The sequence below is a fragment of the Pogonomyrmex barbatus genome, unplaced genomic scaffold (genome assembly GCF_055798465.1).
Source record: "Pogonomyrmex barbatus isolate J1 unplaced genomic scaffold, ASM5579846v1 scaffold1, whole genome shotgun sequence".
Lineage (NCBI taxonomy): Eukaryota > Metazoa > Arthropoda > Insecta > Hymenoptera > Formicidae > Pogonomyrmex > Pogonomyrmex barbatus.
In genome coordinates this window covers 15,735,306-15,747,747 of record NW_028297098.1, presented here as the reverse complement: position 1 = coordinate 15,747,747, position 12,442 = coordinate 15,735,306, and the positions used below count along the sequence as shown (strand labels likewise).

General features: G+C 32.3%; 2 protein-coding genes across 7 annotated transcripts in view; one reads left to right on the top strand and one right to left on the bottom strand.

Moving 5' to 3' along the window:
• twin (CCR4-NOT transcription complex subunit 6-like twin) overlaps positions 1-12,442 on the bottom strand; it is a 505,964-nt gene that overhangs the window by 490,947 nt on the left and 2,575 nt on the right. Inside the window, exons 2-4 of one of the 4 annotated variants that reach the window (XM_089072768.1) lie at positions 5,145-5,822; positions 2,003-2,318; positions 1,716-1,897 (exon numbers count right to left, since the gene is read on the bottom strand). In XM_089072768.1, coding sequence (XP_088928894.1) covers positions 1,716-1,897; positions 2,003-2,318; positions 5,145-5,822 — 1,176 coding nt within the window. Of the gene's footprint in view, positions 1-1,715; positions 1,898-2,002; positions 2,319-2,800; positions 3,035-3,129; positions 3,308-5,144; positions 5,823-12,442 lie in introns of those variants that run through there. The other 3 variants (XM_089072783.1, XM_089072773.1, XM_089072779.1) reach the window with 3 other exon arrangements.
• Positions 7,823-11,948, top strand: LOC105425248 (Zinc finger CCHC-type containing 7). Of its 3 annotated transcripts, XM_011635940.3 has the most exons (4): positions 7,824-8,036; positions 8,155-8,334; positions 8,458-9,807; positions 9,883-11,948. In XM_011635940.3, the coding sequence occupies exons 1-4, from the start codon at positions 8,006-8,008 to the stop codon at positions 11,856-11,858; spliced, it is 3,537 nt and encodes a 1,178-aa protein (XP_011634242.2). In that variant the 5' UTR covers positions 7,824-8,005; the 3' UTR covers positions 11,859-11,948. The 3 variants fall into 3 exon arrangements, with proteins under 3 accessions (XP_011634241.2, XP_011634242.2, XP_011634240.2); XM_011635939.3 differs by having other exon boundaries at positions 7,823-8,036; positions 8,461-11,948; XM_011635938.3 differs by having other exon boundaries at positions 8,458-11,948.

Here is a 12,442-nt window from a genome sequence, read left to right as displayed (position 1 = left end):
CTCGAACGTTCATCGTTGTTACGATTATCTTTTCAAATCTACCATAACTCTGCACTCGCGATATATCGCAATAGACGTTCAAGAAATAAATTTTAAATATTATTTATTTTATGAAAATCAAGAAAAAATTTTTTCACAGATCTGAAAATTATGCAAAAAAATAATTTTCCTGAAAAGCTTCCCAATTTATTTATTCCGCTTCCCGAACGCGTTCTTTCATCTCACGTATGTGAATGAAAATACCTCAACGAGAACAAGTGTACAAAGGCACATTCAGTGACAATACAGACATACTTTCCACGTGATTTCAGAGGGTGACTCCGTGTGAAACGAGAGAGAGAGAGAGAGAAGAAAAGAAACAGAGGAGACAAGCTGAGAAGACTCGCGGGAGGGTGCGGACGAACAGGATGACGAGCGGGAACATCCCGACGCAATACTGCGGAGGAGAAACGAAGCCGCGAAGGGGAAATGACTGGCAACGACGTACGGTGGTGTTGCGGTATATCGGATAGTAAAAGTCCCGGAGAACAATGGATAAACGGAATGGTACAGCCGAGACCTTTCAGGCGATCGGATAACCGGCAAAAATGCGCGCAACACAATGGATAGGAGCACGCCCTCCGACAAGAGCCCTCTTTTTCTTTCTCTTTCTAACCGCGACTAGTTCTCCACGAACGTTCGTTTTCCACGGAGTGTAAACCGAAGTCCACTCATCCACCCCTAGGTACACCCGGTACCATTCGACCGTGAAAGAGAAAGAGAGTATTCCGCTCGTTAATCCGGCGATAATTAGATTTTCTCTTGAAAAAAGTCGACTTAATTCCGAAAAAAATGTTTATGAAGTTCAGAAGCTCGAAAGAGCGCTTGCCAATAAAATTTACAAAAAATATTATCGACTTTTTCGAATTATTTTCTCGAAAAAGTTAATCCTACAGACATCAATATTTTATTTTAAAAAAATTATAAATATAAACACTTTATAATTAATTAAATTAATTTTAAGTTCTAATAAAGACACTTAGAAATATTATTTTATATATTTTTTTAATATTGTTAAAGCTTGTGATTTTTGTAAAACAAAATTTTTTCATTTCCTGAATTTTAATGTAATGTTTTAATTATAATTATATTTTAATACAAGAGCGATTAATATGCGAATGCAAAATTATATATGTGAAACATGTAAATTACATGAGAGAGTCAGAAGCTCTAGCATTAATATTTTTTTAACTTCTTAGATGGTCAAATGGAACACGTTGCGCCATCTGTCACAAACGACATCAAATTGTGACAGAACATATTCAATGTGACATAGATAAAACAGTCGCTTTTTATATCAACGATTATACAAGTTAGAGCAAATAAAAATATAAACAGAAAACATCATTCGGTATTGATTTCTCGGACGTTATATAATTATACACCAATTCATACCGATCTATTTAAAAAATTAGTTTAGTCATCTCATTCAAACTTGTGAACAATGAACAAAATATGTTTGATTTTTTGAAGTTTTATTTTCAAATTCTTAATTTTTAATTATTTAAATAATAGCTTTCTCTAAACATTTATAATCATTACTGCGAAACAGATACATACATCATATATCTATCCAAATCTTAGCAAATTGCCAGAGAATATGCGTATAAATTTTGAAAAAGGTTTACATTCCAATATAATCCAATAATTCCTACAAATAAAATCTCTCCACTTACCTTGTAAGTTGTCCAACATGTACGTCAGCAGCTTGTTTGTCCCCGCAGGCTCTCCATTTCCATACAACGCCATCACCTCCTTGCTGAGCGGATTTCCTTGAAGTCCAAGCACTTGTAATTGGAATAACTTCCCTAGTTCGTATGGTAACACGCGAAGGAAGTTTTGGTTCAATAACAACTCCCTGTAACAATACGATACAATTTCTCATGAAAAGGAAGATCTATCTAGGAAAACATTTCTTACACGAATAATTTCTTTCCATCTATTTTAATTTGTTCTATTATACCTGAGATAGATAAGGTCCCCCAGTTCAGCAGGCAGACTGCGCAGCTTGTTGCTACTGAGATCTAGAATGCGCAAGGTAGCAAGACGGCCGATTTCAGGCGGCACCCTTTGCAGACTATTGTCGTTCAAATACAAAGCTGTCAAATGGGTCATTTGCCACAAATTGGGACTTAAATTCCTTATACTGCCTGTTATCTCCAACTCCGACCAATGAGATTTCTTCCCCGATTGATAATCTTCAGAGCACATGAGTGTATACATACGACGTGGGTTGGAGTTTTCATACTTGTCCTTATGATTGCGGGACATGTTATATTCTAGAAAAAAAAAACAAAAACAAGATATTAAAATAAGAATACATGTACTTACAAGCATTTTTAATTTAAATATCATGCATTGGCATATTTCTCAGATATAATTTTTCACTATAGAAAGATAAAAGAAGTTACTTTATGCAGTTATAGGTATCAGCTGTTAAATTTTAACAGACTGATCCAATTTCTTAATTCTATCAAATACCTCGTATCAGACTATATAATTTTCAAAAAAACCTAAACAAAAAGAAATGACATACACATCTGAGAAACATACAACAAAATTAACACTCATAGTACAAGACAGTTGTTTAGAACAATTATCAAGTCTATGCTTTAATCTTATATAAAAGAGAGTAGAAAATATAGCAGCATATACCGACACTCTACTGTGCGTCAAGCACGAGAGTGTCTCTCAAGCTTGCAAAATTAACATCAACGAAACGTGACGTTGATGTAAACCTTCCGTAGTTGACGGATTTCACCTGTTCTACATTAATGGTACACCAGGTACAAGCCCATAACCTATGACAGCGAAACGTGATTTTCGATAGTCCGCACCGGTCGGACGCGCCGGAATCACGCTGAGCTCGATGCAAAACGCGACGTCAAATCGCCCAAGGAGGATCGGACCGCGCGTGGGCGCGAATCTCGCCAGGTGGTGGCGAGATTTTTCAGCGTCAACCACTCGTCCTGCTCGAGAGAGCTCGTACGCTCGCGACGATGGTCCGACGCGTTCGCCCGATTTCCAAGCCGGGGACCCGGCGCCGGCCGCCGAGAACGTGGTACCGCAGGCACAACGATCGTTACGTACCTTCATCTACCTCTTCAGCACAAACGAGACGCGCGGGGAGTTGTTATCGAGTGAAAATTTCCGCGTAAACAAAACTACCTTGACAAACACGGATCCTCCATTTATCAACTGCACCGATCGTGCGCCAAACGGAGCTGCCCGATTGGCCGAAACTTTCCGAAGCAGCCGACGCGACGTCGCGCCGAGCGCAGGACACGCCAGCGCCACCATTACCTCGACGCTAGGGGAAAATGTTGTTTAAGGAAAAGTAACGAGCGGAGGGAGGGGGGAGGGAGGGAGAGGTTTTCTTTTTGGCGCCACGTTCACTACTAAACGCGCGGTTTTCGATTCCGGAGTAATTTTGATCCTTTCCTATCCTAATGTAAATTAACTTGAATGGCTGCTTTCCATTTAGTGACACAAGTCGACACAAGTATCATTTTGTCCTTAATCATTGAATGCCAAGAAAGATAAAATGATACTTGTGTCGACTTGTGTCACTAAATGGAAAGCAATCTCTCAATAATCTCGATAATCTCGATATCTTATTTTTTATCTTTTTTAATTTCTAGAAGTTCTAAGAAAAATTAGGAAAGATAAAGAATAAATTGAACTGAGAGTAAAGTTAATTTACATTAAAAGAAAGAAAGAAATATAAGTGATTCTGTCAATTAACTTAATCGACTTAATTAACTTGTCAAATAATATTTATATAATTTTGTTAGCGTAAATAGAATTATTAATTTTTTGTTAAATTTATATACATCTAGAAGAAATAATTAAATTAGAAATTAAATAAATTACTGTAGCTTGCTGTATAAATTAGACAACTAATTAACAATTAATTATAGTTTGATCGAAATCGCTCTTAGAAAACATTTGTAGAATGATTTCATAAACAAATGACTTTCTTAAAACAAAAGTCGAATCGCGACAAGTGTAATGTGATAAATTATACAAAAAATTACGTACATGCACGCAAACGCACATACACACGCGCGACACATGTTTTAAGTATATATATGTATATATACCTGACAATGGTCACGCATTTCCATCGTATTTCGGAGAATTGTTAATAAACATGGAGGACGGTCTTGATCGATGCCGAGATTACGAAGTGAATCGCCGAAATCGAAATCGCAGTGACGACGATAACACATGGTATTGCTCATCGCGACAAAAATTCAAGGCATCACAATAAACGCTCTTCTAATTCTTGATGCAAGAAATTCGCTTTTAGACGGTAATAATTGCGAGAAACGCGTAGCGACTCGAATCCAATTTAACGATCGATCCGCGACGTGTCCGTTACTAATTCAAAATCCACGGAAAAACATCGAAAACGGTTGAAGTGACGTGAAGTTGTCGCGGCTTTGTCTAACATGAAATAGAAAACATAGGGCCGGTATTCATAGGTCTGTTCTTATTTTAAGACCATTTCAAGATGTTAACATGACTCGGCGATTGGTTTATAATATATATTATAAACCAATCGCCGAGTTATATTAGTCTTAAAATATAATCTTAAAATAAGAATGAACCTATGAATACCGTTTTCTATATTTAAAATACTCGAATAAATAATGGAAAAGGAAATGCTGTAAAAAGAATTTCAGTTACAAACAACAATGCATTTTGCAATATATACTGATATATACTGAACTGATGATTCTACACTCGTTGTACTTTCACTTTTTCGAAAAAAATTATATTAGATATTTAAAATTATTTCAATTGTCTTTTGTAAAATTCGATCAGAATGATTTGGAAAAATAGAAATAATAATTATTAAATGTATTATAAAATTTGATCACGGAAAACATGTATTTATTTTATTTTTCACTATTTCTAAACATTAAATAAGGCATATTTTGTTGTTTTTAAATATATAATATTTAAAATTAAATTCAAAATGAATGAATTTCTTTTAGAAGCTCATCAAATTTACTTACAATAATTTTTTTTAAATCTTGATTCTCTTATATAAAAATTATTTATATAAAAATTCAAATGTTTTGTTAATATTATCTTACCTCTTTTTTTTCCTTCTTTTCTAAACGTAATTTCGGTTCCTTTAGAACTTTGACGTTTGATTTCAATCCTTTTTTCTTCAGATTCTTTAATGTTTTTATATTTTTTTTCTGCTTTTTCTCTTAAATTAACTTTGACTCCTCCAGGAGTTTCAATTTTGATCTCAGTTGTTTTACTCTTTTGCGGTTTTTTGATGTCTTTTTCAGATTTGCTTCTTTCAATTACTTTTTCTTTAAATGTGCTTATGATTTCCAGACGTTTTCTAACTTCTTTTAAAGTATCGTCAGTGACAGACATTGAATTTTGCTCATGTTGTATCAAGTTTTCTTCTTTCTGTTTCTTAAATTTTTTTATAAAGTTGTCTACATTGATTTCAACATTTTCCATACGTTTAAGTATATTAATTTTTTTTCTATCACACGGAGGAAACTCTTTATTTGATAATTGTAATGTATTCAATGGTAGTTGAATTGGTGGTTGTAATGTATTCAATGATGGTTCAATTGGTGGTTGTAATGTATTCAATGATGATTCAATTGGTGGTTGTAATGTATTCAATGATGGTTCAATTGGTGGAGGGTGATAAATTGGTGGCCTACACATTGGTTCCATTAACAATGGTCTCGGATTCGCGTTATATGGCAGCATAGATCTCCACAGAGGATTATTTTGATGAAAATCTTGAAAAATAAATTCAACATTTAAGAATACTACATGGATATATATGTATTTCTTAACATGTATATGAATGGAAAAATAAAAAAAATCACATATGATATTTTGTATTAAGACATTCTCTATATGTTATAACAAGACATTTAAACGCTTGGTTTTTTCATGCTATATAATTAAACGAATATAAATTAAAATTTTAAAATATTACCCACAATCCCTATACAGCACAAATGCCCAAAATACATCATAAAAATATCTTGAAGATATCGCGATATCTTCTAGATATTCTTGTGATGTATTTTGGATATTTCTGCGGTATGGGTCATATTATTTTAAAAACTGAACTTTATTGTAAACTTTATTATTTATAATTTCTTTTATGAAATATGTAAATAAATAACTTGATATTTAGGCAGAAGAGGCAAAAGGCGAGATGTAGACTAAAGATTATCATTATTATTATGACTTAACTATTTATGTATTTTATCAAGTAATATATTAGTAATATATTAAGTAATATATTAATATTATATAAAAATTTTATTATAAGCGATTCTGTCAGTTAACATAATCAATAATTAAATTGAAAATTTGATCAAAGTCTTAAGGAATACGAATCTCATCATCTCTAATTAATTGAATCGACTTATTATTCCATCGGAATTGATCAATCGCATTGCGAAATTAACCATTTGACAAATGTGATTGATTAATTCCAATGAAAAAAAATCAATCGAATAATCAGTCAGAATATATATATATATATATATATATATATATATATATATATATATATTCTGACATATATATATATATATATATATTTCACATACATATATGTGTGTGCGCATGATGTATAATTTGAGATTTGTATAAACATACATAGAAAATCAATCATTAATTACAAATCAAAGATAAGAGCTCTTTGTTATATTTTACACGTGATCAATTAATTTCTCTCTGCATATTTTATATGCTATAATGTAAATTTACTGTACGTTTTTTTATACAATACGGCTCATTAATCAAAATTAATCGAATTCTTTTTCAGTGCAGAACAGAGTAGATGGTTAAGTGAGCATCTGATTACACATTTCCATAAAAAAAAGAGGGGATAATGTTGGTAGTAACAAAAATTCTTAGACAACACAATTTAATTTCTGTGGATTGGTGATACTGTAAGTAGTAATCTGGTTGCGGAAGCCTTTTTGACATGTGCATACATGCATATGTCATATGATGTGCATATATAAAATAATAATAAAGTATTTTCTAAAGTGTTATACTTTTCTATAATAATAAAGTATTTTCTAAAATAAATTTATCTATATACACATTATGACTACAAATGTGTTGGGCCGATTCTTTTTTTCGATTCTTTTTTTTCGAAAATATTTTAGAAAATCTTAGAAATTATCTTAGATAATTATCTTAGAAAATACTTTATTATTATAGAAAATACTTTAGAAAATACTTTATTATTATTTTATATACGTCATGTGACATATGCATATATGCACATGTCAAAAAAGGCTTCCGCAATTAACAGATTATTACTTATACAGTATCATCAATCCACAGAAATTAAATTGTGTTGTCTAAGGATTTTTGTTATTACCAACATTATCCCCTTTTTTTTTTATGGAAATGTCGTGTATCTCATAATCGAGTATCTCTCTCGCTCGCACAGAAAGATATGCGGTGAGAGCATAGAGATGGCGCAAACATCTACACTTTTCTACACTCATAAAGGATTTAATGAGCTACACTGTATGGTAAAGCAGATTTGCATTCTATTTATTTGTCGCATTATTTATACTTCTTGCATTCTAATTTCTCGATTTTCTTTTTTTCAATGTTCGCATAATATATTAATCTGTTTTTAGGTACAAAAAAATATTAAAGAAGGTGAACAAATCTCATGTCGTGTAGAAGATTCGAATATCCACTAGAAAATGTATGCTAGGGATATATATTCATATTGATGACACCGATTGCCATGACTGGGACCCAAGGACTTCATTTCTTTATGATTAGTTACTTGAAATACACAATGATCTAGCTGGCACGTGGTAGTTTTTATCAATAGAAAATACTATTTTTATATTTACCACAAAATTTGTTATTACATTACAATCCAACGATTGAATATATTTAAAATTTGATTAATTAGAATTTAACATTCATCATGTCAGGTATTGAGAACAATTCGTTCGAAGGTAACCGTTAATTCAGATTTCATTTATTTACTGAATGTTGATTGTAATTGTTATGATTTCACAATTGTTACATTTATTTATTGCAATGTAAGTGTTAATTGTGGCTATTGCGTTGTAGATTATTATAAAACCGACAATTTTGATGATAGCGAGTTGCAAGCTCGATTGTACGCAGAAATTTATTATGAAACGGGCGAAACAAGTACCTCAGGTATTTCAAAGACGATTCAGTTCAACAATGTAATTGAGTTTAATAAGGAGTCAGAAAATATGCAACATATACTTGAAGCTACTGAAGGTAAATCTAATAAAATTAAGAATAAATTTAAAATGTCAAACCATTGTAACCAAAACATTCTAAAAGAAAATTCCATTACAAAGCAATTGATATGTGATAACACATTTTGTATACAATATTCAGCAGATTCTCAGAAGACCAAGTCAATAGATAAAACCAATTTTGCTCAAGTTGATACACTGACTGATAAAGAAATAAATTCTACACTGCATGAATGTAACAATGAAAATCTAGAAGATTCTTCAGAGACAAATGGAAAGGAGAGCAAAGAAAGTTCTTCCAGAAAACGTAAATTTTCTAGACATACAAGAAGTAAACATCAAGAGAACTTGGAGAAAGACCACAGTACCTCATCAAATGATGCAATGTATTCAAAATACAATGTTATTTCAAAATATGTAAAGCAACAGAAGCTTATAGAGAAACAAACTAATGAAAGTAAACGAGTCTCAGATAGTTCTGATTCTGAAGAATCTATATTTGAAGTACCTGTTCCACCAAAACCAGCACCACTACTTATAAATCTGCAAGATTCTGATGATGAAAAAGATATAGATTTGGAAACAGAAAATGATCCAATTTTAAAAAGGTGGAATGAATTAAACAAAATATATTCTCCATCTAGATATCCCAAACGTGAAATTAGAAAAACATCAAATACTCTTCAAGATACATCTTCTAAAAATAGTACAGATAAATTTTCATATAATAATAGTACATCAATGAATCCTGATAGAAATGTCCAAACACATGCACAGGAAACTAGGGAAGATATTGTTTTAAATTGCACAATAATTCAGAAAGGTGCCGCAAATATAGGTGAAATTAAACAGTTATCCAAAAATATGGAGATAGAACAAGGAAATAAATCGACTAATGATGCAAGTCAACATTCTAAAAGACTATCACCACGAGATAAATCAAAAGGAAATAATAAAAATAATGTTAATATTCAACGAGAAACATCTATATCTCCAGCAGGAAAAAAATTTCAAACGAAGACACAACAAAACTTAGATAAAACAAACAAAACATTGGGAGTAGAAGATCGAAAGAGACAATATAACGAGATTGAGCAAATGCGACATTGCACTCAACAAAGTAATAAAGGCATTGCACTGCAAAACAAAGAGAAAAAGAACGAATCGACAAATGAGTTCTTCAAGCCAATGTCGGAACAAATGAGGGACTATTATAATTCAACTCAGGGACAAGAAAACTTTGATGTTAACGAACTGCAACGAAACATGTCAAAGGATCCGCGAATGTGGGCAATTCTAGATGAAGACATAATGCCATGCCCTTCTAGCAGACAACGTACCAGATTCTGGAATGTCAGGTGCACTAATTGCCAACAGGACGGCCATCAACGCTACGACTGTTCGATGCCACGTAAGGCATCGTGTTGTTACGTGTGCGGCATGAGGGGTCATATGGAGTCTCGTTGTCCACAGAAGATGTGCCTAACATGCGGTAAGCGACAGAGCACGTTTCGTAAGACTTGTGAATATTGTCGTGTTCTATATTGTACAATGTGTAATTCGGTAGGACACGAGCTAAAGCAATGTCCTGATCTCTGGCGACGGTATCATCAGACGACCGATATGCACAATCCACCAAAAGATCCAGGAAATGTGATGAAATCGTCGGGTCAACTCCATTGTTGTAATTGTACTAAACGTGGTCATGAATCATCCACCTGCAAGGAATATCGATGGTCTCAGCACTTTCCTACTCCAGCTGCCGTCACAAATTATACGGATGGACCCACGTACACACCATCAAATATTGTCTCATCTAATCCCAAGATTGATAGTTCGTCGTCTAAGACAAGAAACACATCAACTTCACAAAGTATTAATAATATACAACATACAAGCAAAGAGTTGGAACCGACTGCTAATATAAATACGTTAAATAATAATTCTTGCATTTTACCAACTCCACAAAAAATTACATGCATTTCAACAATGGAAGAAAATTTAAAATCTTTCTCCTCGATAGATCAACCTAGGGAAAACATCAAAATTACTAAATTAAACGAAAAAACATTCGCTAATGTTATATATTGCTGCGGTAAATTTTATGACAAATATAATAAGAATGCACGGATGATCGTGAAAAATATTTCAACGTTTTTTATTAATAAATCAGATGTATTAAATAGCTTAATATCGCGTGAGGTTGCTCCGGTTTTTTTTAAGACGTTGTTTGACAAAGCTAAAATAGAATTTGAAGTAAAAATAGGCTATACGGTTACTCATCAATGGGATGTAACGTTACAATTACTAGCAATGAGGGAATACATAGAGCATTTATATGATTTGTTGAGGTATTGGCTCTTTCTTCCAGATGACGAGAAAGATTACGGGATAGATGTGAGTCTACCCATACATCCTTTAAGAATGTTGAACTTGATGAATTCAAGAGTGTCACAACTCAAAAAAATGCGATTCACATGTTATGCCGAACATATAGGAGGAGAGAATGACCCACGATGGATAAACACCTTAATAAATGAGGAGAAAAATAACTTGAAGAAACATGAAAAAGATGGAAGTAAATATCTATATAGGCGTATACGTACAAAATTGTGGCGTCTGCAAACCAAACTTCTCATGATTGTTAACACTGAGCCAGAGCCGAATGTTTTCGTGTGTATGTTTAATGATGAACGGGAGAAACTCATCAAATTGACACAAATGAGTGAGAGACTCGATAATGCGACTTATCTTAAACTTGTCTTAATTTACAATCGTTTATTTGTACCTCATACACCAGAAACTTTATATAAAACGATAGAGCGTTTCACTTACGAAGAAAACAGGAAATCTTCGTCACAAATACAAATGACGAAAATGGCAACATCTGCACAAAGAAATCTCACATACAATACGTATCCGTTACCACATGCGGCAACTTTGCAGAAAATTAATTATGAAACTCCTTCCTCGATTGATAATCAACAAAATAATGAAATATTAATCGAAAGACAAAGCATGAATGATATTGTGCTTGAGATGCACAAAACAACACATCGCAATAGCGATGAAACAATAGAAGATTATCTTATTCCTCAAACGCCATTAAATACTGAACCTGAATCAGTTAAATTAGAAGATCCAGAAAGAAATAAAGATAAATCGTTAACGAGTAAAATAAATATCAAATCTAATATACTTGCGAATAAACAGAACATAAATATGAATGATTCATTTCCAGTGACAAAAGTGAAATTAAGAAAAGAATTTAAAGAATTAAGAAAGGCAGGAAAAATGCTTATAAATATAAATGATCTAAATATAACAAATAAAAGTAATTTGTATAATGCAGCCTCAATTCTTATAAAAGATGCTCAAACCTTTAAAAAACGACACATGATGAACGCAGCTGATGAAATGCAAAAACATATTAACAATCAGACGGTTAAGCCCAAAAACGTCCACACATTACTTAGATTAGTAGACCTAGAAAGGAAATATCAAAGAAGTATCACTTCTTTAAGCCGAGATTTAAAGAACTAATCTATGCAAATTAATATATTCGTTAAGTGATGTAATATTATCATCTGATGTGTACTTGTGTAATATATGATTAAAATTGTTCGAAAGATGTATTCTGTACATTTTAACTGTATAAATTTGCGTTGAACTATATTGAACTAGACGCATATGTATTATTATATATATATATATATATATATATATATATATATATATATATAATACATATATATATATATATATATTACACACACATACACACACACACACACACATATATATTTGTGAGAGGAAAATATATATTATAAAACTAAACTTTCGTATCTTTCAAACAATATATATGTTAAATTTTTTGTCTATTACTCTTTGTCTGTCTCGATGATTGCAACGATTAAGATAACTACTTTGAAATATTAACATAACTTAATATTACGATTTTCTTATATAGTGATAGGTGATAATTTACAGTTATTTTGTAATCCTGGCTGCGTTCCGATGTTCACTGCCAGTACTGAAAATCTATAACATACCTGAACTATATATTTTTAGTACTGACAATGAATATTGGAACGCATATCCTACATTTTGGGATATTCTAAAAATTC

Coding starts and splice junctions, on each gene's coding strand:
- LOC105425248 (XM_011635938.3), top strand. CDS start 8,006: ATGTCAGGTATTGAGAACAATTCGTTCGAAG. Junction 8,037..8,154: donor TGAGAACAATTCGTTCGAAG/GTAACCGTTAAT, acceptor ATTGCGTTGTAG/ATTATTATAAAACCGACAAT. Junction 8,335..8,457: donor TATACTTGAAGCTACTGAAG/GTAAATCTAATA, acceptor TACAATATTCAG/CAGATTCTCAGAAGACCAAG.